Source organism: Dendropsophus ebraccatus, chromosome 1, assembly GCF_027789765.1.
Source record: "Dendropsophus ebraccatus isolate aDenEbr1 chromosome 1, aDenEbr1.pat, whole genome shotgun sequence".
Lineage (NCBI taxonomy): Eukaryota > Metazoa > Chordata > Amphibia > Anura > Hylidae > Dendropsophus > Dendropsophus ebraccatus.
In genome coordinates this window covers 8,185,963-8,211,634 of record NC_091454.1, presented here as the reverse complement: position 1 = coordinate 8,211,634, position 25,672 = coordinate 8,185,963, and the positions used below count along the sequence as shown (strand labels likewise).

Below are 25,672 nucleotides of genomic sequence, written 5' to 3'. Positions count from 1 at the left end.
AAGATTTTGCACACCATGGATAGGGAGCTTGTATATAGGTGGGTAGGAGGTGCTATAAAAATGCAGTGCCTAAGGTGAACTATAGATATAACATAGGGGCAAGTTCCGTGACCAGCCCGGGGCCACTGGTGTATGTACCACCCATGACACTGGATGCTTCCTGCCATAGAGGAGCCATACATCCCCATAGGACACGTATGTGCATCAGGGGTGGTACATGCGGCAGTGACGTGGACGGATCCCTGACAGAATGCCACACGGACGCTTCAATAAATATCAAGGGTGGCCCGCGACTTTGTTTAATTTTTAAATTTTGGCCTACTGTCTGTTTGACTTTGACACCCCTGTTCTAGAAGAAGAAGAGGGGTTGTCTCCTGAACACTACCCCTGTAACTGAATCTCCACCATCTTGGAGGGTAGACCTGGATCTGTAAGGGAGAAGAGATACTTCTTCCCAGTGACTAATAAGGTGACAGCTATGGCGGCCAGATCTCTCTCACATTCACTGTAGTATATATGTAGTCTATCTTTATTATGTTGTCTATAGATCTGATTATGTTCGTATTACCCTCTAAGCCCAGAGAAGGGGCAACTCTCTAACCATGGCTCTCTCGGTTTCCTCCACTGGGGGTTTTTCCCTCAAGGTTTCTTCCACTGGGGTTTCTTCCTTGCCTAATTGCTAGAGGGGGACTCTTCATGAGTCGGGGGTCTGTTGTTATTTCCAATATCATGTGATTTTTAAATAAAATTGAGACTGACACCTGATGACAATGTGTTGTGTCTTCATTGTGTGTTCTTAGGTTTCTTTTATTTCGCCTGGGAGTTGGTGATCTATCACGTACTGCACAGTAACAAAGCCGGACATCTGCCCGCCAAAGAAATACCTTCCCCATTCCAGATTTTGTCAATTACGGCTTCCCATTGATTCTAACTCAGCTTTGGACTGAGGTAGATATGGCAACCTGGGAAAGTCCATTCATTTATTTACAATTTTATTTACAATCTGTTAATTTTTATCCATAATATAATCCTGGTACAATATAGTATTATTAAGACATGTATCTCTAATTTGTAGCCTATGTTCACTTCAATTAACAATAAAGTTTTACATCTTTTGAAATGTCACTTATCTGAATGGCTGGACAAATGCACCAGAAAATTCGAAGCAAACGATAATACGTCACTTTAGGGAAAACTAACTATAGGAACAAAAGAGATTTATCAATTTTAAATATCTGTCACCAAATAAGCGTCCATTTTTCTGGCGACTATAAGTGCGCTTCAACGAGATTAGTCTACTACAAAATGGAGTCTTATGGTGAGAGCTGACGGCATCGGTTGCCCTCTAGTGGCAGGACGGAGTGCTGACGACGCGTGGAGGGGGCGTGTCCCTGCGCTCAGGCTGCGGGTGTGACAGGGGGTGGTGGGGGATGCCGGGACAGGTGCGCAGATCTCGCGAGAAGTGTCTGCTAGAGCGGCCGGAGGACGAGGCTGAGCTCAGTGCGGAGTCTGCTTACCGGTGGAAGCGGAGTCCCGGGGCAGCGGAGGCTGTAGTGAAGAGAGGGACCGGGGACGAGAGCAGGTGAGGCGCCTATACTATATATCCTATATACCCTGCACTCACTATTGTATGGAAATGTCGCAGTATCTCTGATTGCTGTCAGTGAATTGTCGCATAGTTTGTTAACATCCAGTAACCTGCACAGACCTGATACTTCTCACAGCTGAGGGTCTGGATAGTTGTATCAGCGGGGACACTATATAGGTGACCGAAGCAGCAGCCCTGATCCCCCTGCTGTGCTGATGATCTGTTACAGTGTATCAGTGTGGAGCCTGATCCCTCTGCTGTGCTGATGATCTGTTACAGTGTATCAGTGTGGAGCCTGATCCCCCTGCTGTGCTGATGATCTGTTACAGTGTATCAGTGTGGAGCCTGATCCCCCTGCTGTGCTGATGATGTGTTACAGTGTATCAGTGTGGAGCCTGATCCCCCTGCTGTGCTGATGATGTGTTACAGTGTATCAGTGTGGAGCCTGATCCCCTTGCTGTGCTGATGATGTTATAGTGTATCAGTGTGGAGCCTGATCCCCCTGCTGTGCTGATGATGTTATAGTGTATCAGTGTGGAGCCTGATCCCCCTGCTGTGCTGATGATGTGTTACAGTGTATCAGTGTGGAGCCCTGATCCCCCTGCTGTGCTGATGATGTGTTACAGTGTATCAGTGTGGAGCCCTGATCCCCCTGCTGTGCTGATGATGTTATAGTGTATCAGTGTGGAGCCTGATCCCCCTGCTGTGCTGATGATGTTACAGTGTATCAGTCTGGAGCCCCCTGCTGTGCTGATGATCTGTTACAGTGTATCAGTCTGGAGCCCTGATCCCCCTGCTGTGCTGATGATGTGTTACAGTGTATCAGTGTGGAGCCCTGATCCCCCTGCTGTGCTGATGATGTGTTACAGTGTATCAGTGTGGAGCCTGATCCCCCTGCTGTGCTGATGATGTTATAGTGTATCAGTGTGGAGCCTGATCCCCCTGCTGTGCTGATGATGTTATAGTGTATCAGTGTGGAGCCTGATCCCCCTGCTGTGCTGATGATGTTACAGTGTATCAGTCTGGAGCCCCCTGCTGTGCTGATGATCTGTTACAGTGTATCAGTGTGGAGCCCTGATCCCCCTGCTGTGCTGATGATGTGTTACAGTGTATCAGTGTGGAGCCCTGATCCCCCTGCTGTGCTGATGATGTGTTACAGTGTATCAGTGTGGAGCCTGATCCCCCTGCTGTGCTGATGATGTTACAGTGTATTAGTGTGGAGCCTGATCCCCCTGCTGTGCTGATGATGTGTTACAGTGTATCAGTGTGGAGCCTGATCCCCCTGCTGTGCTGATGATGTTATAGTGTATCAGTGTGGATCCCCCTGCTGTGCTGATGATGTGTTACAGTGTATCAGTGTGGAGCCTGATCCCCCTGCTGTGCTGATGATGTTATAGTGTATCAGTGTGGAGCCTGATCCCCCTGCTGTGCTGATGATGTTACAGTGTATTAGTGTGGAGCCTGATCCCCCTGCTGTGCTGATGATCTGTTACAGTGTATCAGTGTGGATCCCCCTGCTGTGCTGATGATGTGTTACAGTGTATCAGTGTGGAGCCTGATCCCCCTGCTGTGCTGATGATGTTATAGTGTATCAGTGTGGAGCCTGATCCCCCTGCTGTGCTGATGATGTTACAGTGTATTAGTGTGGAGCCCCCTGCTGTGCTGATGTGTTACAGTGTATCAGTGTGGAGCCTGATTCCCCCCCCCCCCCTGCTGTGCTGATGATGTTACAGTGTATCAGTGTGGAGCCTGATCCCCCTGCTGTGCTGATGATCTGTTACAGTGTATCAGTGTGGATCCCCCTGCTGTGCTGATGATGTGTTACAGTGTATCAGTGTGGAGCCTGATCCCCCTGCTGTGCTGATGATGTTATAGTGTATCAGTGTGGAGCCTGATCCCCCTGCTCTGCTGATGATGTGTTACAGTGTATCAGTGTGGAGCCTGATCCCCCTGCTGTGCTGATGATCTGTTACAGTGTATCAGTGTGGATCCCCCTGCTGTGCTGATGATGTGTTACAGTGTATCAGTGTGGAGCCTGATCCCCCTGCTGTGCTGATGATGTTATAGTGTATCAGTGTGGAGCCTGATCCCCCTGCTGTGCTGATGATGTTACAGTGTATTAGTGTGGAGCCTGATCCCCCTGCTGTGCTGATGATCTGTTACAGTGTATCAGTGTGGAGCCTGATCCCCCTGCTGTGCTGATGATCTGTTACAGTGTATCAGTGTGGAGCCTGATCCCCCTGCTGTGCTGATGATGTTATAGTGTATCAGTGTGGATCCCCCTGCTGTGCTGATGATGTGTTACAGTGTATCAGTGTGGAGCCTGATCCCCCTGCTGTGCTGATGATGTTATAGTGTATCAGTGTGGAGCCTGATCCCCCTGCTGTGCTGATGATGTTACAGTGTATTAGTGTGGAGCCTGATTCCCCCTGCTGTGCTGATGATCTGTTACAGTGTATCAGTGTGGATCCCCCTGCTGTGCTGATGATGTGTTACAGTGTATCAGTGTGGAGCCTGATCCCCCTGCTGTGCTGATGATGTTATAGTGTATCAGTGTGGAGCCTGATCCCCCTGCTGTGCTGATGATGTTACAGTGTATTAGTGTGGAGCCCCCTGCTGTGCTGATGTGTTACAGTGTATCAGTGTGGAGCCTGATTCCCCCCCCCCCCTGCTGTGCTGATGATGTTACAGTGTATCAGTGTGGAGCCTGATCCCCCTGCTGTGCTGATGATCTGTTACAGTGTATCAGTGTGGATCCCCCTGCTGTGCTGATGATGTGTTACAGTGTATCAGTGTGGAGCCTGATCCCCCTGCTGTGCTGATGATGTTATAGTGTATCAGTGTGGAGCCTGATCCCCCTGCTCTGCTGATGATGTGTTACAGTGTATCAGTGTGGAGCCTGATCCCCCTGCTGTGCTGATGATCTGTTACAGTGTATCAGTGTGGATCCCCCTGCTGTGCTGATGATGTGTTACAGTGTATCAGTGTGGAGCCTGATCCCCCTGCTGTGCTGATGATGTTATAGTGTATCAGTGTGGAGCCTGATCCCCCTGCTGTGCTGATGATGTTACAGTGTATTAGTGTGGAGCCTGATCCCCCTGCTGTGCTGATGATCTGTTACAGTGTATCAGTGTGGAGCCTGATCCCCCTGCTGTGCTGATGATCTGTTACAGTGTATCAGTGTGGATCCCCCTGCTGTGCTGATGATGTGTTACAGTGTATCAGTGTGGAGCCTGATCCCCCTGCTGTGCTGATGATGTTACAGTGTATCAGTGTAGAGCCTGATCCCCCTGCTGTGCTGATGATGTGTTACAGTGTATCAGTGTGGAGCCCCCTGCTGTGCTGATGATGTTACAGTGTATCAGTGTGGATCCCCCTGCTGTGCTGATGTTACAGTGTATCAGTGTGGAGCCCTGATCCCCCTGCTGTGCTGATGATGTTACAGTGTATCAGTGTGGAGCCTGATCCCCCTGCTGTGCTGATGATGTTACAGTGTATCAGTGTGGATCCCCCTGCTGTGCTGATGATGTTACAGTGTATCAGTGTGGATCCCCCTGCTGTGCTGATGTTACAGTGTATAGGTGCGGAGCCCTGAGGGTTGTCTGGTCTGGATACAGGTGAGGTCGCTGCCTGTATACACAGCTGGGCTGTACATGATGTCCTCCTATCTCTGCAGATCTGTGTGTCACGGCTCAGGGCATGCTGGGAGTTGTAGTCTGGCTGGATAATATTACTGTATACACAGCTTATGTCTGTATCTTCACCATACACCAGGGCATGCTGGGAGTTGTAGTCTGGCTGGATAATATTACTGTATACACAGCTTATGTCTGTATCTTCACCATACACCAGGGCATGCTGGGAGTTGTAGTGTGATCACTCTGTAAGACCATAGGTTTCCCTGCAGCGGCCCCTGCTGGTGACTTGTAGTATTACATGATGTGGATGTTAGAGGGGGTCCCAGCGGCATCAGTTTGGCTTCACTGTCTAACACAACTCCCAGCATGCCCTGACAGCCCTCGCCTGCATGCTGGGAGTTGTAGTGTCCCCACCAGTTGGGGGATCCCGGCAGGATTACATAAAATGTCCATGAGGTGTTTCTTCCACACGTGTGCGGCACCGGGCTCGGCCACACCTCCCCCGCATCCATCCTGTCCATCTGTATGACCTGGATCCTCCGTCCTGTCCGGTGTCTGTGTGTCCGTCTACACTGATATGCTGCCCGTCTATTCCTGGGGATGGCAGAGCTGTACATCTATATACGGGTAACCTGTCAATATATACGGGTAACCTGTCAATATATACATCTATATACGGGGTAACCTGTCAATATATACGGGTAACCTGTCAATATATACATCTATATACGGGTAACCTGTCAATATATACATCTATATACGGGTAACCTGTCAATATATACATCTATATCAGGGTAACCTGTCAATATATACATCTATATACGGGGTAACCTGTCAATATATACATCTATATACGGGGTAACCTGTCAATATATACGGGTAACCTGTCAATATATACATCTATATACGGGTAACCTGTCAATATATACATCTATATACGGGTAACCTGTCAATATATACATCTATATCAGGGTAACCTGTCAATATATACATCTATATACGGGGTAACCTGTCAATATATACATCTATATACGGGGTAACCTGTCAATATATACATCTATATACGGGGTAACCTGTCAATATATACATCTATATACGGGTAACCTGTCAATATATACATCTATATACGGGTAACCTGTCAATATATACGGGTAACCTGTCAATATATACATCTATATACGGGGTAACCTGTCAATATATACATCTATATACGGGTAACCTGTCAATATATACATCTATATACGGGTAACCTGTCAATATATACATCTATATACGGGGTAACCTGTCAATATATACATCTATATACGGGATAACCTGTCAATATATACATCTATATACGGGGTAACCTGTCAATATATACATCTATATACGGGTAACCTGTCAATATATACATCTATATACGGGTAACCTGTCAATATATACGGGTAACCTGTCAATATATACATCTATATACGGGGTAACCTGTCAATATATACATCTATATACGGGTAACCTGTCAATATATACATCTATATACGGGTAACCTGTCAATATATACAGGTAACCTGTCAATATATACATCTATATACGGGGTAACCTGTCAATATATACATCTATATACGGGATAACCTGTCAATATATACATCTATATACGGGGTAACCTGTCAATATATACATCTATATACGGGATAACCTGTCAATATATACATCTATATACGGGGTAACCTGTCAATATATACGGGTAACCTGTCAATATATACATCTATATACGGGTAACCTGTCAATATATACATCTATATACGGGTAACCTGTCAATATATACATCTATATACGGGTAACCTGTCAATATATACATCTATATACGGGTAACCTGTCAATATATACATCTATATACGGGTAACCTGTCAATATATACATCTATATCAGGGTAACCTGTCAATATATACATCTATATACGGGGTAACCTGTCAATATATACATCTATATACGGGGTAACCTGTCAATATATACATCTATATACGGGTAACCTGTCAATATATACATCTATATACGGGTAACCTGTCAATATATACGGGTAACCTGTCAATATATACATCTATATACGGGGTAACCTGTCAATATATACATCTATATACGGGTAACCTGTCAATATATACATCTATATACGGGATAACCTGTCAATATATACATCTATATACGGGGTAACCTGTCAATATATACATCTATATACGGGGTAACCTGTCAATATATACATCTATATACGGGATAACCTGTCAATATATACATCTATATACGGGTAACCTGTCAATATATACATCTATATACGGGTAACCTGTCAATATATACATCTATATACGGGTAACCTGTCAATATATACATCTATATACGGGTAACCTGTCAATATATACATCTATATACGGGTAACCTGTCAATATATACATCTATATACGGGTAACCTGTCAATATATACATCTATATACGGGTAACCTGTCAATATATACATCCTCCCTCATACATAGGTCCCACAGCTTCTTCTGACTGCCGTCCTCGTCCAGTGTACACAGGAGTCACGTATCATCAATGTGCAACCGAGTGTGACCTGTGCCAGATTCTCAGGGAGAAGGGGAAGTGGGTGTGACAGCTGCTATACACAGCACAACCGCCACCACACCTACCACTACTACTGCTATCCACCAGTTATATCTCTGTATATAGGATGCAGTATTATAGTAGTATATTCCTGTATATAGGAGGCAGTATTATAGTAGTATATTCTTGTATATAGGAGCAGTATTATAGTAGTTATATTCCTGTATATAGGGGCAGTATTATAGTAGTTATATTCCTGTATATAGGAGCAGTATTATAGTAGTTATATTCCTGTATATAGGAGCAGTATTATAGTATATTCCTGTATATAGGAGGCAGTATTATAGTAGTATATTCTTGTATATAGGAGCAGTATTATAGTAGTTATATTCCTGTATATAGGGGCAGTATTATAGTAGTTATATCCCTGTATATAGGAGCAGTATTATAGTAGTTATATTCCTGTATATAGGGGGCAGTATTATAGTAATTATATTCCTGTATATAGGAGCAGTATTATAGTAGTTATATCCCTGTATATAGGAGCAGTATTATAGTAGTTATATTCCTGTATATAGGGGACAGTATTATAGTAGTTATATTCCTGTATATAGGGAGCATTATTATAATAGTTATATTCCTGTATATAGGAGCAGTATTATAGTAGTTATATTCCTGTATATAGGAGCAGTATTATAGTATATCCCTGTATATAGGAGCAGTATTATAGTAGTTATATCCCTGTATATAGGGGCAGTATTATAGTAGTTATATTCCTGTATATAGGGAGCAGTATTATAGTAGTTATATTCCTGTATATAGGAGCAGTATTATAGTAGTTATATTCTTGTATATAGGGGGCAGTATTATAGTAGTTATATTCCTGTATATAGGAGCAGTATTATAGTAGTTATATTCTTGTATATAGGAGCAGGATTATAGTAGTTATATTCCTGTATATAGGAGCAGTATTATAGTAGTTATATTCTTGTATATAGGAGCAGTATTATAGTAGTTATATCCCTGTATATAGGAGCTGTATTATAGTAGTTATATTCTTGTATATAAGAGCAGTATTATAGTAGTTATATTCCTGTATATAGGAGCAGTATTATAGTAGTTATATCCCTGCATATAGGATCAGTATCATAGTAGTTATATCCCTGTATATAGGGGGCAGTATTATAGTAGTTATATTCCTGTATATAGGAGCAGTATTATAGTAGTTATATTCCTGTATATAGGAGCAGTATTATAGTAGTTATATTCTTGTATATAAGAGCAGTATTATAGTAGTTATATTCCTGTATATAGGAGCAGTATTATAGTAGTTATATCCCTGCATATAGGATCAGTATCATAGTAGTTATATCCCTGTATATAGGGGGCAGTATTATAGTAGTTATATTCCTGTATATAGGAGCAGTATTATAGTAGTTATATTCCTGTATATAGGAGCAGTATTATAGTAGTTATATTCCTGTATATAGGAGCAGTATTATAGTAGTTATATTCCTGTATATAGGGGGCAGTATTATAGTAGTTATATTCCTGTATATAGGGGGCAGTATTATAGTAGTTATATTCTTGTATATAAGAGCAGTATTATAGTAGTTATATTCCTGTATATAGGGAGCAGTATTATAGTAGTTATATTCCTGTATATAGGAGCAGTATTATAGTAGTTATATTCCTGTATATAGGAGCATTATTATAGTAGTTATATTCTTGTATATAGGGAGCAGTATTATAGTAGTTATGCGGTTCAGGGAAGAAACAGAGTGCTGCACCTCACACCTATGGCTGATACTAGTGCCGCTTGGCTAAATAAAAAACACATCAGAATTTTGTGTATGAATTGATCAAGCCATACTGCCCCATGTACCTCGTGCCGGTATCTGATACACATGGGTCCCTACACTAAGTCCACACCGTGCCAGTCAGTGGCCACCAACCCCGCAGGCGTGCACAGCCAGGGAACGGGGGCCATGGGACGGCCCTGCGACCCCCATGCCACAGGACCAGACCCAAAAACACCACACCAGAACCCGGCCAGCACCGCCGGCGGAGAAGGTCGCCCCCAAGCAGCACAAGTCTGGATAAGGTATTGCGCTCACCATAGCTATCAAAGATAGAATGGGACAGACAGGAAGGGTGCAGGATGTGAGGTGCAGCACTCTGTTTCTTCCCTGAACCGCATTTTGTTTCTCTCTTTTCTCCGTGTATTGCACTCCTCCTGGTGAGACCCACATGACCGCAATTAGCAGGAGACACCTGAGTGCACATGGTTTTATCCCTCCTGTTCAGAGTGCCACAGTCCCAAGAGGCTGATTAGAATAGAGGCTGTGAGGGCATGCTGGGAGTTGTAGTTTTGCACCAGCTGCAGATCCATCTCTTTCTATGTTTAGCGCCCCCTGGCGGTGGTTCTGAGGGGTTCGGCAGCGATTCCAGCTCTGTGATATCCGGCCGCTGTATACACATCAGACCTTGTGCGGTGTATACGGCTGATGTAAGGTGCCCCTCCCTGCGGGGTGTGTGGCCCCCGGGGGCCCGGCTGCAGCCAGAGCAGATGCTTCTCTTCTCTATATAGAGTCAATCCCAGAAGAGGGGGAGGGGCCACAGATAGTGGGAGGAGCCTGCAGGGCCCAGGTGACTGCGGGTTGTTATGTGCTTAGATACACCTGGTGATACGCTCTGGACTCCCGGAGAGCTGGCGGCTGCTGGCGGCTCTGTTCTTGGTGCGATTTCCTTATTAAGGGTACAAACACACGCAGCAGATACGCAGATTTGATACTGTCTTCAGTTATTTAGATCTAATCTGCTGCGTATCTGCTGCGTATATGCCGTGTGTGTTTGTACCCTTAAGGTATAAACCCACACACCGTATACACAGCGTATTTACTGCTGCGATACGCAGCGAATACGCAGCAAAAACGCAGCAGATTAGATCTAAATAACTGAACTCAGCATTAAATCTTCACCATCAAACTGCTGCGTATTTGCTGCGTATACGCCGTGTGGGTTTGTACCCTTAGTCTTGTTCGTCTGATGTTTCTTCCATTGAAGCCTCAGCCCCCCCCCCCCCATAAGCCGCGGCCGTCGTCAGACAATGAGAGGGTGAGAGCGCCCCCCCCCCCCGTCTGTCACCGCCGGCCGCACCCCACCACCTACTTACATAGCCTCCCCGCACGTGTCACCCAGCTCTCCCTTACATAGCCTCCCTGCACATATCACCCACCACCTACTTACATAGCCTCCCGGACGTGTCACCCAGCTCTCCCTTACATAGCCTCCCCGCACATATCACCCAGCTCTCCCTTACATAGCCTCCCCGCACGTATCACCCAGCTCTCCCTTACATAGCCTCCCTGCACATATCACCCACCACCTACTTACATAGCCTCCCGGACGTGTCACCCAGCTCTCCCTTACATAGCCTCCCCGCACGTGTCATCCAGCTCTCCCTTACATAGCCTCCCCGCACATATCACCCAGCTCTCCCTTACATAGCCTTCCCGGACGTGTCACCCAGCTCTCCCTTACATAGCCTCCCCGCACGTATCACCCAGCTCTCCCTTACATAGCCTCCTCGCACGTATCACCCAGCTCTCCCTTACATAGCCTCCTCGCACGTATCACCCAGCTCTCCCTTACATAGCCTCCTCGCACGTATCACCCAGCTCTCCCTTACATAGCCTCCCTGCACATATCACCCACCACCTACTTACATAGCCTCCCGCACGTATCACCCAGCTCTCCCTTACATAGCCTCCCCGCACGTGTCATCCAGCTCTCCCTTACATAGCCTCCCCGCACATATCACCCAGCTCTCCCTTACATAGCCTTCCCGGACGTGTCACCCAGCTCTCCCTTACATAGCCTCCCCGCACGTATCACCCAGCTCTCCCTTACATAGCCTCCTCGCACGTATCACCCAGCTCTCCCTTACATAGCCTCCTCGCACGTATCACCCAGCTCTCCCTTACATAGCCTCCTCGCACGTATCACCCAGCTCTCCCTTACATAGCCTCCCCGCACGTGTCATCCAGCTCTCCCTTACATAGCCTCCCTGCACATATCACCCAGCTCTCCCTTACATAGCCTCCCTGCACATATCACCCAGCTCTCCCTTACATAGCCTCCCCGCACGTGTCATCCAGCTCTCCCTTACATAGCCTCCCCGCACGTGTCATCCAGCTCTCCCTTACATAGCCTCCCCGCACGTGTCATCCAGCTCTTCCTTACATAGCCTCCCTGCACAAATCACCCAGCTCTCCCTTACATAGCCTCCCCGCACGTGTCATCCAGCTCTTCCTTACATAGCCTCCCTGCACATATCACCCAGCTCTCCCTTACATAGCCTTCCCGGACGTGTCACCCAGCTCTCCCTTACATAGCCTCCCCGCACGTATCACCCAGCTCTCCCTTACATAGCCTCCTCGCACGTATTACCCAGCTCTCCCTTACATAGCCTCCTCGCACGTATCACCCAGCTCTCCCTTACATAGCCTCCCCGCACGTGTCATCCAGCTCTCCCTTACATAGCCTCCCTGCACATATCACCCAGCTCTCCCTTACATAGCCTCCCTGCACATATCACCCAGCTCTCCCTTACATAGCCTCCCCGCACGTGTCATCCAGCTCTCCCTTACATAGCCTCCCCGCACGTGTCATCCAGCTCTCCCTTACATAGCCTCCCCGCACGTGTCATCCAGCTCTTCCTTACATAGCCTCCCTGCACAAATCACCCAGCTCTCCCTTACATAGCCTCCCCGCACGTATCATCCAGCTCTCCCTTACATAGCCTCCCTGCACATATCACCCAGCTCTCCCTTACATAGCCTTCCCGGACGTGTCACCCAGCTCTCCCTTACATAGCCTCCCCGCACGTATCACCCAGCTCTCCCTTACATAGCCTCCTCGCACGTATCACCCAGCTCTCCCTTACATAGCCTCCTCGCACGTATCACCCAGCTCTCCCTTACATAGCCTCCCCGCACGTGTCATCCAGCTCTCCCTTACATAGCCTCCCTGCACATATCACCCAGCTCTCCCTTACATAGCCTCCCTGCACATATCACCCAGCTCTCCCTTACATAGCCTCCCCGCACGTGTCATCCAGCTCTCCCTTACATAGCCTCCCCGCACGTGTCATCCAGCTCTCCCTTACATAGCCTCCCCGCACGTGTCATCCAGCTCTTCCTTACATAGCCTCCCTGCACAAATCACCCAGCTCTCCCTTACATAGCCTCCCCGCACGTATCATCCAGCTCTCCCTTACATAGCCTCTTCCGGACGTGTCTTGGCTAGTTATAGTTGTCAGTCCCACCAGGAGACTCAGGATGAACAAAGCGATAGGTCTTGTGTATTAGTTGTCTGTGGTTGATGCCCCCTGCTGGTAACATGTGGTATTACACGGTTCCCACCTCTGTCCTAATACCCTGAGGTGTAAACCTTATAATACTATGAATTGGGGTTTGTCCAGATGGAGTGACCCCTATATGATTATCTCCAAAATGGGGCGATACTATGAGGGTCTCCAGTGTAAAGGGTCCACGCTTAAAGCGGTATTCGAGGACGTCCTCCTCCTCCTCTGACTCCTTACAGCTGGTGAGGGAATACCAGGAGGAGGAGGGGGATAGTCCGAGATCACTCCCAGCCTCCACCTGCTGCAGAACTACAATGCTCAGCATGACCTGACAGCCCCCCTTGAAGGCCCGTCTTACCCAGCTGGGGGGGCCCTTGAAGCTCTCGCTGGTAGTTCTCCCCCCACCCTGTATATGGGAATCCATCAGGGCATGCTGGGAGTTGTAGTTTTACAGCAGCCACTGGTTGGGGAACGTTCTACAATATTGGGCATTGATGTATAGGTGTGGGGGTGGGATGGCGCCGGCCGGTGCCCCTGTGGCCTCTGCTATTTCTGGATTGGTCTCACCCAAAATTTGTTCTTTTTTTCCAGTGCTCGTTGCTATGGCAATGACGGCCGGGAACGCCACCGCCTTCCCCATGAGTAACCACACCCGGGAGAGGGTGACCGTGGCCAAGCTGACGCTGGAAACCTTCTACAGCAACCTGATCCTGCAGCACGAGGAGCGGGAGACCAGGTACTACGCCCCCTACTGGTGCAGACTACAACCCCCAGCATGCCCTCACCACGCTCAGCATGATGGGACTTGTAGTTTTGCAGCAGGTAATCATGTGACACTTGTGTAATCTTTATATGGGACCCCCCCCCACACACCCTATGATGTAGTAGCGGTTCGGAGTCACTCAATCACATGATTTCATCATCTACCCCAGTGCTCCGGCTCTCTTAAAGGGGTACTCTGTCAAAAAAAAATTTTTTTTTCCTCTTTCAAATCAGCTGGTCCCAGAAAGTTATACAGATTTGTAATTTACTTCTATTTTTTAAAAAAATTCCAGTCTTCCAGTACTTATCAGCTGCTGTATGTCCTGCAGGAAGTGCTGTATTCTCTCCAGTCTGACACAGTGCTCTCTGCTGCCACCTCTGACCAGAGCAGGAGAGGTTTTCTATGGGGATTTGCTGCTGCTCTGGACAGTTCCTGACACGGACAGAGGTGGCAGCAGAGAGCACTGTGTCAGATTGGAGTGAATGCATCACTTCCTGCAGGACATACAGCAGCTAGTAAGTACTGGAAGACTGCAGATTTTTAGATAAAAGTAAATTACATATCTATATAACTTTCTGATGCCAATTGATTTGAAAGAAAAATATTTTCACTGGAGTTCCCCTTTAATGGAACTTGCAATTTCCTTCCTAACAGGCAAAAGAAGTTGGAAATTGCGATGGACGAGGAAGGGCTGGGAGACGACGAGGTGAGTGACATCTCTGTATAGAGCACTTGTCTGCCCCTAGTGTCCAGACTGAGAACTGCTCCGTCCCCTAATACGTTATTATTCCTCCCTGTAGAAGAGACTGCGGCGGTCGCAGCACGCCAGAAAGGAGACCGAGTTCCTGCGACTCAAGAGGACCCGGCTGGGCTTGGACGATTTTGAGTCTCTGAAGGTTATCGGGAGGGGAGCGTTCGGAGAGGTGCGTCTCTGGGGGTAATAGAGATTGCTTATAATGCCCTGATCCCGGAGGTGTGAGGAATATTCTTACTCTCTATGGCAGGTGCGGCTGGTGCAGAAGAAGGACACAGGACACATCTATGCAATGAAGATCCTCAGGAAAGCCGACATGTTGGAAAAGGAACAGGTGAGGAGTGACGTTATGTGCTGGGAGCGGCTGTAGGGGGCGCTAACCTGTATGTATCTGACCTCATCCTGTGTGAGTCTCAGTCTCTATACTCCCCTATGTAGGTGGCGCACATCCGAGCCGAGCGAGATATATTGGTGGAAGCGGATGGAGCCTGGGTGGTGAAAATGTTCTACAGCTTCCAGGACAAGAGGAACCTGTATCTAATCATGGAGTTCTTACCTGGAGGTAAATACATGCCCAGTGTGATTTACTGTATTATACTCCAGAGCTGCACTCACTATTCTGCTGGTGGGGTCACTGTGTACATACATTACTGATCCTGAGTTACATCCTGTATTATACCCCAGAGCTGCACTCACTATTCTGCTGGTGGGGTCACTGTGTACATACATTACATTACTGATCCTCTATTATCCTCCAGAGCTGCACTCACTATTCTGCTGGTGGGGTCACTGTGTACATACATTACTGATCCTGAGTTACATCCTGCATTATACCCCAGAGCTGCGCTCACTGTTCTGTTGGTGTCCCTGTGTAGGTGACATGATGACGTTGCTCATGAAGAAGGACACGCTGTCTGAGGAGGAGACTCAGTTCTATATTGCGGAGACTGTATTGGCCATTGATGCCATTCACCAGTTGGGCTTCATTCACCGAGACATCAAACCAGACAACCTTCTGCTGGACGCTAAGGTGCCGTATGTGTCTATGTGGACGGGCTATGCTGTAGATTACTGTGTTTGTTACATCATAGCTCCTACCCATTGACTGTGCAGTTGAATACAATCTATTTGTCTCTGTTATCAGCCTCTTTAGGTGGTGAGCGATCAACTGTACTTTGTCTGTAAAAGTAGGAGACCTCTTTTAACAAAGCAAATTATTTTACATAAATCCACAAAGTGCAGGTCATCTAGTAGTGGAAATTGCTTCCGCTTGTTAAGGATGAGGAGGTTGTTGTAGTTTTGTTTGTAATGAGAAGAAGGTTGTGATTGTTGAGGAGTAGAAAGTTCTCTTATTTTTGTTGAGGTTGTGGTGGTGATTTTTATGTTGAAGTTGTGGCTATTCTTGGTATTGGAGAGTTTGGTGGTGAGAATGAAGAGGTTGTTGTGGTTGGGGAGGATGAAGAGGTTGTTGGGGTTGGGGAGGATGAAGGGGTTGTTGTGGTTGGGGAGGATGAAGAGGTTGTTGTGGTTGGGGAGGATGAAGGGGTTGTTGTGGTTGGGGAGGATGAAGGGGTTGTTGTGGTTGGGGAGGATGAAGGGGTTGTTGTGGTTGGGGAGGATGAAGAGGTTGTTGTGGTTGGGGAGGATGAAGAGGTTGTTGTGGTTGGGGAGGATGAAGGGGTTGTTGTGGTTGGGGAGGATGAAGGGGTTGTTGTGGTTGGGGAGGATGAAGGGGTTGTTGTGGTTGGGGAGGATGAAGGGGTTGTTGGGGTTGGGGAGGATGAAGGGGTTGTTGTGGTTGGGGAGGATGAAGGGGTTGTTGTGGTTGGGGAGGATGAAGGGGTTGTTGTGGTTGGGGAGGATGAAGGGGTTGTTGTGGTTGGGGAGGATGAAGGGGTTGTTGGGGTTGGGGAGGATGAAGGGGTTGTTGGGGTTGGGGAGGATGAAGGGGTTGTTGGGGTTGGGGAGGATGAAGGGGTTGTTGGGGTTGGGGAGGATGAAGGGGTTGTTGGGGTTGGGGAGGATGAAGGGGTTGTTGTGGTTGGGGAGGATGAAGGGGTTGTTGTGGTTGGGGAGGATGAAGGGGTTGTTGTGGTTGGGGAGGATGAAGGGGTTGTTGTGGTTGGGGAGGATGAAGGGGTTGTTGTGGTTGGGGAGGATGAAGGGGTTGTTGTGGTTGGGGAGGATGAAGGGGTTGTTGTGGTTGGGGAGGATGAAGAGGTTGTTGGGGTTGGGGAGGATGGGATAAGGAGGTTGTAGAGATGGTGGTTTTTGGTGGTGAAGATAAGCTTGTGATGGTGGCTGTTGATAAGGATGTGGGGATTAGGTGGTTAGGGAGGAGATTGTTGGTGGCAAGAATTAAGTTGTGGTTGTTTGTTGTGTGGATGAGAAGGTTGTTGGTGGTGCTCTTGAGGAACAGGAGGTTGCTGGTCCCTTGAGAATGAGCTGGTTGTTGGTGCTCTTGAGAATGAGGTTGTTGCTGGTGGTGCCCTCAAGTAAGAGGAGGTGGTGGGGCTCTCAAGGATGAGGAGGTTGGTGGTGGGGCTCTCAAGGATGAGGAGGTTGGTGGTGGTGCGCTCAAGGATGAGGAGGTTGGTGGTGGTGCGCTCAAGGATGAGGAGGTTGGTGGTGGTGCGCTCAAGGATGAGGAGGTTAATGGTGGTGGTGCGCTCAAGGATGAGGAGGTTGGTGGTGGTGCGCTCAAGGATGAGGGGATTAATGGTGGTGCGCTCAAAGATGAGGAGGTTAATGGTGGTGGTACTCAAGGACGAGGGGGTTGGTGGTGGTTATCTTGTGGATGAGGAAGTAGTTGGTGGTTCTGTTGTGTATGAGGAGGTTGGTGGTTCTCTTGAGAATGGGGAGCCTGCTGATGGTTATCTCATGGATTAGGAGGTTTGTTGGTGGTGCTCATGAGGATGAGGTTGTTATTGGTTCTTTTGAGGGTGATAAGGTTGGTGCTCTCGAGGAAGAAGCGGTTGTTGGTGGCACTCTCGAGGATGAGGAGGTTGGTGGCACTCTCGAGGATGAGGAGGTTGGTGGTGGTTCTCTCGAGGATGAGGTGGTTGTTGGTGGTGTTGAGGAGGAGGAGGAGGTAGTTGAAGGTAGTACTATTGCTGAGGATGAGGAGGTGGATGACAATGAGGCTGATATAACTGTTCCTCTTCCCACAGGGTCACGTCAAGCTCTCAGACTTTGGTCTTTGCACAGGCCTGAAGAAGGCTCATCGTACAGAATTCTACAGGAACCTCAGCCACAACCCGCCCAGTGACTTCAGTGAGTAGAAGGGTCTAATCCATTCATGTATAGGTGCCACCTGATCTGACCGATCACCCTATAAACCTTTATACCAATGGCCATGTGTCTGATACAGAGCAGGGGAGCTCCGTATACACGCCGCTGTAACTCCGCAGAGGGTTTGGAGCTCTGTATCAGAAGATGGGATCTCCGACCATTATAAAGATATAATAAGCAGAGATTCTCTTTAATATCCATGGTATTTTATTCTAGCTTTTCAGAATATGAACTCGAAGAGGAAAGCGGAAACCTGGAAGAAGAATCGGAGGCAGCTGGTGAGATGTTTTCTGGTTCTCCGCTGAGGGGCTTTGGTTCTTAAAGGGCCACACACCTCTAAATATCCTCAATCACAGGGGCAGCTGTATCCGCTCTTACGTTTTCCTTGCATTAACATTCTCTCTTTGTGCAGGCATATTCTACAGTGGGGACCCCTGACTACATTGCCCCGGAGGTCTTCATGCAGACGGGATACAACAAGCTGTGTGACTGGTGGTCCCTGGGGGTCATCATGTATGAGATGCTGATAGGTACGACCATAGTGATACACGAGGTGGGAGAGCTCATCCTGGATTTGTGTAGTATTATGACCCCCCCCCCCATTATATCATGTGACTGGGTTATAATTAAGCAGGACGTAATAAGCTTTGTTCTGCCCCTCGCAGGATATCCTCCGTTCTGCTCAGAAACCCCACAGGAGACGTATCGGAAAGTGATGACCTGGAAAGAGACGCTCGTGTTTCCTCCCGAGGTGCCAATATCTGAAAAGGCCAAAGACTTAATTCTCAGGTGGGTGTGACGGCAGCTCATGTGATCCTGTGCGCGCACACACAGGCCAAGGCCGGGATTGTTGGCACCACTTAAAGGGGATGTACCATCAATGGCTGACCTCAGTGACCCCTCGCATTATATGCAGGAAGTGCAGTGCCAAGGTCTCCCGTTGGCTCCCGACCAGTCGGGCTTTGATGGTAAACAAACACATCAGCCATTCATAGCAGGATTCCAATAACCGGAGTGATCCGGCAAAGTGCTGGACTATTGGAAGTGTAAGACGCCCCAATGACAGACATCTTGTAGGCCAAGCAGTGCTCCAAGGGAAGTAAGCATCAGAATGGGCTGGCTCTCTGGTGCCACCTACTGGATGTAGCTTCAGTGTAAGGGCCCTATTACACGGGACAATTATCGTTCGAAAAATCATTAATCGTTCGGATTTGAACAATAATCGCTTAGTGTAATAGCAGACGATTAAAGGAGAGATCGTTGGTCGTTTGATCATTTGCAAACCGTTCGCGTGGAGTAAGACGTCATTCGCAGTAGCGGCGACAAGTAACGATCATCGTTCTGTGTAATTGGGTGAACGATTTTGGGTGGTTTGCCATATAGATCGTTTATCGTTAATCGTTGATCAGCGAAAAATGGCTTTGTGTAATAGTAGCCTAAATCAATGCTCCACCCCTTAAAGGGGTTATCCAGTCTTTCCACATTCTGTCAGACTATTAATATTAAATTACTGGGGATCTGACTCCCAGCACCCCCGCCAGTCGGCCATTTAAAGGGCCAGTTATATGACGGACGTACTTACAGTAGCTGCAGTCCCAGGTACTACTCTATTGCCTTGTTCACTCGAATTGGACCATGCAGCACTTAAGGGTAAAAGTGTAAGAGATTGCAGCTCTCACCGCCCCTTTAAATAGCTGATCAGCGGGGGACCCCCACAATCTAACATTGTTCGACTTGAATTGTAGAGTTTGTTTAACAAAATTGCCAGAGATTTGTAATATAGTTCTATAAAAAAATCTCCAGTCTATTAAACAGAGGTGGCAGCAGAGAGCACTGTGTCAGACTAGAGAGAATACACCACTTCCTGCAGGACATACAGCAGCTGATAAGTACTGGAAGACTAGAGATTTTTTTATTTTATTTTTCTAAATAGAAGTAAATTGCAAATCTCTGGCACTAGTTGATATTAGAGTAACCATTTTTTGTTGTTGGGTGAACAGCCCCTTTAAGGGATTGAGCACACAGCATGCATATACACTGAGCTCAGATTCCCTTGTGGGTGCATGGTTATAGATCAGGAGACTTGGTGTCAGTGTATAGATCTCTGGGTGGGACCTCCTCATATTACCAGCCTGGGCTGTGCAGCATGTTACTAAGAGCCGGAGCCCCGGGACACGAGGAGCGGACACACCAGACTGACAGCCAGATTCCTGTCTCATCCGGTTTGGGGACCATTTGGGCGACACGCCGGTTTTTCAGGTTTTCGTTCTAGAGTGCCCCCCCCCCCCCCTAAGATAATGGCTACCTTTTCTGGATTATCCTAAGATTCTGGTTGGATCTACGCCATGTTAGCTCTGTGGGGTCTGACTGATGATCCCCTGGCGCTGTATCCCACTATATCACATTATATCATATTATATTACACTATATCCCACTATATCATATTATATTACACTATATCACATTATATTACACTATATTACACTGTATCACACTAGATCACACTATATCATATTATATTACACTGTATCACATTATATTACACTGTATCACACTATATCACATATCATATTATATCACACTGGATTACACTATATTACACTATATCACATTATATCATATTATATTACACTATATCCCACTATATCATATTATATTACACTATATCACATTATATTACACTATATTACACTGTATCACACTATCACACTATATCACATTATATCATATTATTACACTGTATCACACTATATCACATCATATTATATCACACTGTATTACACTATATTACACCATGTCTCATTATATCACACTGTATTACAATGTGTCATGTTATATCACACTATATTACACTGTAATGTTATATCACGCTATCACACTATATTACACTATATCACACTATTACACTGTCACACTGTATCACACTATATTACACTATATCACACTATATTACACTGTAATGTTATATCACGCTATCACACTATATTACACTATATCACACTATTACACTGTCACACTGTATCACACTATATTACACTATATCACACCGTATTACGCAATGTCTCATTATATCACACTATCACACTATATTACACTATGTCTCATTATATCACACTATATTACACTATGTCTCATTATATCACACTATGTCACATGTTCTTACAGGTTTTGCACAGACTCTGAAAACAGAATTGGCGCCAGCGGAGTGGAGGAAATAAAGAGTCACGGTTTCTTTGAAGGCGTGGACTGGGGTCACATCAGGTATGGGTCGGGGGGTCTTATAATAGACATATATAAGGGGTCCGCCCTCCGTGCAGTGTCTCAGACCTCCATTGTCCCCGCTGTCTAATGTTCTGTCTGTCATGTTTTACCCATTTAGGGAGAGACCGGCGGCCATCACCATAGAGATAAAAAGCATCGATGACACGTCCAACTTTGATGAATTCCCAGAATCGGATATATTACAGCCGGCCGGTAAGTGTCAGACTAGTCAGGTGTAAATTATATATATATTATTCTCTCCTTCCTCTGCTCCCGACCCTCCCCTCCTTTCTCTGCTCCCGACCCTCCTCTCCTTCCTCTGCTCCCGACCCTCCTCTCCTTCCTCTGCTCCCGACCCTCCTCTCCTTCCTCTGCTCCCGACCCTCCTCTCCTTCCTCTGCTCCCGACCTTCCTCTGCTCCCGACCCTTCTCTCCTTCCTCTGCTCCCGACCCTCCCCTCCTTCCTCTGCTCCCGACCCTCCTCTCCTTCCTCTGCTCCCGACCCTCCTCTCCTTCCTCTGCTCCCGACCCTCCTCTCCTTTCTCTGCTCCCGACCCTCCTCTCCTTTCTCTGCTCCCGACCCTCCTCTCCTTTCTCTGCTCCCGACCCTCCTCTCCTTTCTCTGCTCCCGACCTTCCTCTGCTCCCGACCCTCCCCTCCTTCCTCTGCTCCCGACCCTCCCCTCCTTCCTCTGCTCCCGACCCTCCCCTCCTTCCTCTGCTCCCGACCCTTCTCTCCTTCCTCTGCTCCCTCCCCTCCCCTCCTTCCTCTGCTCCCGACCCTCCTCTCCTTCTTCTGCTCCCGACCCTCCTCTCCTTCTTCTGCTCCCGACCCTCCTTTCCTTCCTCTGCTCCCGACCCTCCTCTCCTTCCTCTGCTCCCGACCCTCCTCTCCTTCCTCTGCTCCCGACCCTCCTCTCCTTCCTCTGCTCCCGACCCTCCTCTCCTTCCTCTGCTCCCGACCCTCCTCTCCTTCCTCTGCTCCCGACCCTCCTCTCCTTCCTCTGCTCCCGACCCTCCTCTCCTTCCTCTGCTCCCGACCCTCCTCTCCTTCCTCTGCTCCCGACCCTCCTCTCCTTCCTCTGCTCCCGACCCTCCTCTCCTTCCTCTGCTCCCGACCCTCCTTTCCTTCCTCTGCTCCCGACCTTCCTCTGCTCCCGACCCTTCTCTCCTTCCTCTGCTCCCGACCCTCCCCTCCTTCCTCTGCTCCCGACCCTCCCCTCCTTCCTCTGCTCCCGACCCTCCCCTCCTTCCTCTGCTCCCGACCCTCCTCTCCTTCCTCTGGTCCCGACCCTCCTCTCCTTCCTCTGCTCCCGACCCTCCTCTCCTTCCTCTGCTCCCGACCCTCCTCTCCTTCCTCTGCTCCCGACCCTCCTCTCCTTCCTCTGCTCCCGACCCTCCTTTCCTTCCTCTGCTCCCGACCCTCCTTTCCTTCCTCTGCTCCCGACCCTCCTCTCCTTCCTCTGCTCCCGACCCTCCTCTCCTTCCTCTGCTCCCGACCCTCCTCTCCTTCCTCTGCTCCCGACCCTCCTTTCCTTCCTCTGCTCCCGACCTTCCTCTGCTCCCGACCCTTCTCTCCTTCCTCTGCTCCCGACCCTCCCCTCCTTCCTCTGCTCCCGACCCTCCCCTCCTTCCTCTGCTCCCGACCCTCCCCTCCTTCCTCTGCTCCCGACCCTCCTCTCCTTCCTCTGCTCCCGACCCTCCTCTCCTTCCTCTGCTCCCGACCCTCCTCTCCTTCCTCTGCTCCCGACCCTCCTCTCCTTCCTCTGCTCCCGACCCTCCTCTCCTTCCTCTGCTCCCGACCCTCCTCTCCTTCCTCTGCTCCCGACCCTCCTTTCCTTCCTCTGCTCCCGACCCTCCTTTCCTTCCTCTGCTCCCGACCCTCCTCTCCTTCCTCTGCTCCCGACCCTCCCCTCCTTCCTCTGCTCCCGACCCTCCCCTCCTTCCTCTGCTCCCGACCCTCCTCTCCTTCCTCTGCTCCCGACCCTCCTCTCCTTCCTCTGCTCCCGACCTTCCTCTGCTCCCGACCCTTCTCTCCTTCCTCTGCTCCCGACCCTCCCCTCCTTCCTCTGCTCCCGACCCTCCCCTCCTTCCTCTGCTCCCGACCCTCCTCTCCTTCCTCTGCTCCCGACCCTCCTTTCCTTCCTCTGCTCCCGACCCTCCCCTCCTTCCTCTGCTCCCGACCCTCCTCTCCTTCCTCTGCTCCCGACCCTCCTTTCCTTCCTCTGCTCCCGACCCTCCTTTCCTTCCTCTGCTCCCGACCCTCCTTTCCTTCCTCTGCTCCCGACCCTCCCCTCCTTCCTCTGCTCCCGACCCTCCCCTCCTTCCTCTGCTCCCGACCCTCCTTTCCTTCCTCTGCTCCCGACCTTCCTCTGCTCCCGACCCTTCTCTCCTTCCTCTGCTCCCGACCCTCCCCTCCTTCCTCTGCTCCCGACCCTCCTTTCCTTCCTCTGCTCCCGACCTTCCTCTGCTCCCGACCCTTCTCTCCTTCCTCTGCTCCCGACCCTCCCCTCCTTCCTCTGCTCCCGACCCTCCCCTCCTTCCTCTGCTCCCGACCCTTCTCAACTTCCTCTGCTCCCGACCCTTCTCAACTTCCTCTGCTCCCTCCCCTCCCCTCCTTCCTCTGCTCCCGACCCTCCTCTCCTTCTTCTGCTCCCGACCCTCCTCTCCTTCTTCTGCTCCCGACCCTCCTCTCCTTCTTCTGCTCCCGACCCTCCTTTCCTTCCTCTGCTCCCGACCCTCCTCTCCTTCCTCTGCTCCCGACCCTCCTCTCCTTCCTCTGCTCCCGACCCTCCTCTCCTTCCTCTGCTCCCGACCCTCCTCTCCTTCCTCTGCTTCCGACCCTCCTTTCCTTCCTCTGCTCCCGACCCTCCTTTCCTTCCTCTGCTCCCGACCCTCCTCTCCTTCCTCTGCTCCCGTCCTTCCTCTGCTCCCGACCCTCCCCTCCTTCCTCAGCTCCCGACCCTGCCGCCATCGCTCTCGCTCTCTTTCTCTCATCCCTTCCCAATATATTTATAATGGGACCAGTTTTTGTTTCACCTCCCTTAGTGCCAAACACGACAGAACCGGACTACAAATCCAAGGACTGGGTCTTCCTGAATTACACCTACAAGCGCTTTGAGGGTCTGACCCAGCGCGGCTCCATCCCGTCCTACATGAAGTCCGGGAAGTTATGAGATTCATCACGGGAAAATGTAATAAACTAAAGGAAAGAAAACGCAAACGATTCTCAGGTATCTGCCAAGCGGAGATGTGACCGGCGCACAGGACTGGTGGAGACGCCGCCGCCGAGGAAATTCTGCCAGCCTGGGATTTCCCGCTCACAATGGCGGAGCCGGCCGGGGATCTAGTTTTGTCCTTATTATTTTCCCTTCTTTTATATCGAGGAAACAGGGAGTGTGTAAGTTATGTTTGGAGGAGCGCTCCGCCCCATCGCTGGGCACTGGGGTAAGGGGTCTTTTATTTTTAATGCACCATTCACTGCACTGTGAGACCCCCAGAGCTGCGCTCTGCTGCCGATCACCGGATCTGACGACGACCGTTCCATGACGGGATTACAGGGGCTGTGTTTTGTTTTAAAGGGGCAGCTGCCGGACAAAAAGGGAAAGTCATGAATTTCATTGTTACTTTTTTTTTAACATTTTTAATTTGTATGATTATTTATTCAGCGGTGTCTGGTTTATGTTTCTTTTTACTCTCGGGGATGGGATCTACACCCTCCTCCTCACGTCTGTGTATTAGTAGACCCTCCATTTACTGACCTTGTGCGTACGAGAGATGGAGGACGCGGTGTCTGGGAACGGATGAAAAGAGTGGGAAAAAAAATCAATAAAAAAATAATTTTATTTTACAGTTTTACATCTAAGTGTCACACTGAGTAACTATCTGCACTACTCCTGCAGTCATGAATATAAACTAGAATGTTCCATTCACTGACAGCAAAGGGAGATTATGAAATGATCATTAAAGGGCTTGTTCACCAATTTTTTTTATTTTTTTTCTAATCAACTGGTGTCAGTAAGTTATACAGATTTGTAAATGACTTCTATTTAAAAGATTTCCAGTCTTCTAGTACTTATCAGCTGCTGTATGTCCTGCAGGAAGTGGTGTGTTCTTTCCAGTCTGACACAGTGCTCTCTACTGCCACCTCTGTCCATGTCAGGAACTGTCCAGAGCAGGAGAGGTTTTCTATGGGGATTTGCTGCTGCTCTGGACAGTTCCTGACATGGACAGAGGTGGCAGCAGAGAGCACTGTGTCATACACCACTTCCTGCAGGACATACAGCAGCTGATAAGTACTGGAAGACTGGAGATTTTTGAATAGAAGTAAATTACAAATCTCAAAGCACTTTCTGACACCAGATGATTTGAAAGATTTTTTTTTTTGTGACCTACCCCTTTTAAGAGTGTAAAAAATCATGATGCATGTGGCTGCTGCGGAA

General features: G+C 48.6%; 1 protein-coding gene across 1 annotated transcript; it reads left to right on the top strand.

Annotated features, from left to right (window-relative positions):
* Positions 1–1,431: 1,431 nt before the first annotated feature.
* STK38L (serine/threonine kinase 38 like) lies at positions 1,432–25,043 on the top strand. The gene is made up of 14 exons (XM_069965926.1): positions 1,432–1,582; positions 13,754–13,898; positions 14,580–14,631; positions 14,726–14,848; positions 14,930–15,013; positions 15,118–15,241; positions 15,555–15,709; positions 17,850–17,952; positions 18,187–18,248; positions 18,383–18,500; positions 18,636–18,759; positions 21,136–21,231; positions 21,350–21,444; positions 24,279–25,043. The coding sequence occupies exons 2-14, from the start codon at positions 13,765–13,767 to the stop codon at positions 24,404–24,406; spliced, it is 1,398 nt and encodes a 465-aa protein (XP_069822027.1). The 5' UTR covers positions 1,432–1,582; positions 13,754–13,764; the 3' UTR covers positions 24,407–25,043.
* Positions 25,044–25,672: the final 629 nt, after the last annotated feature.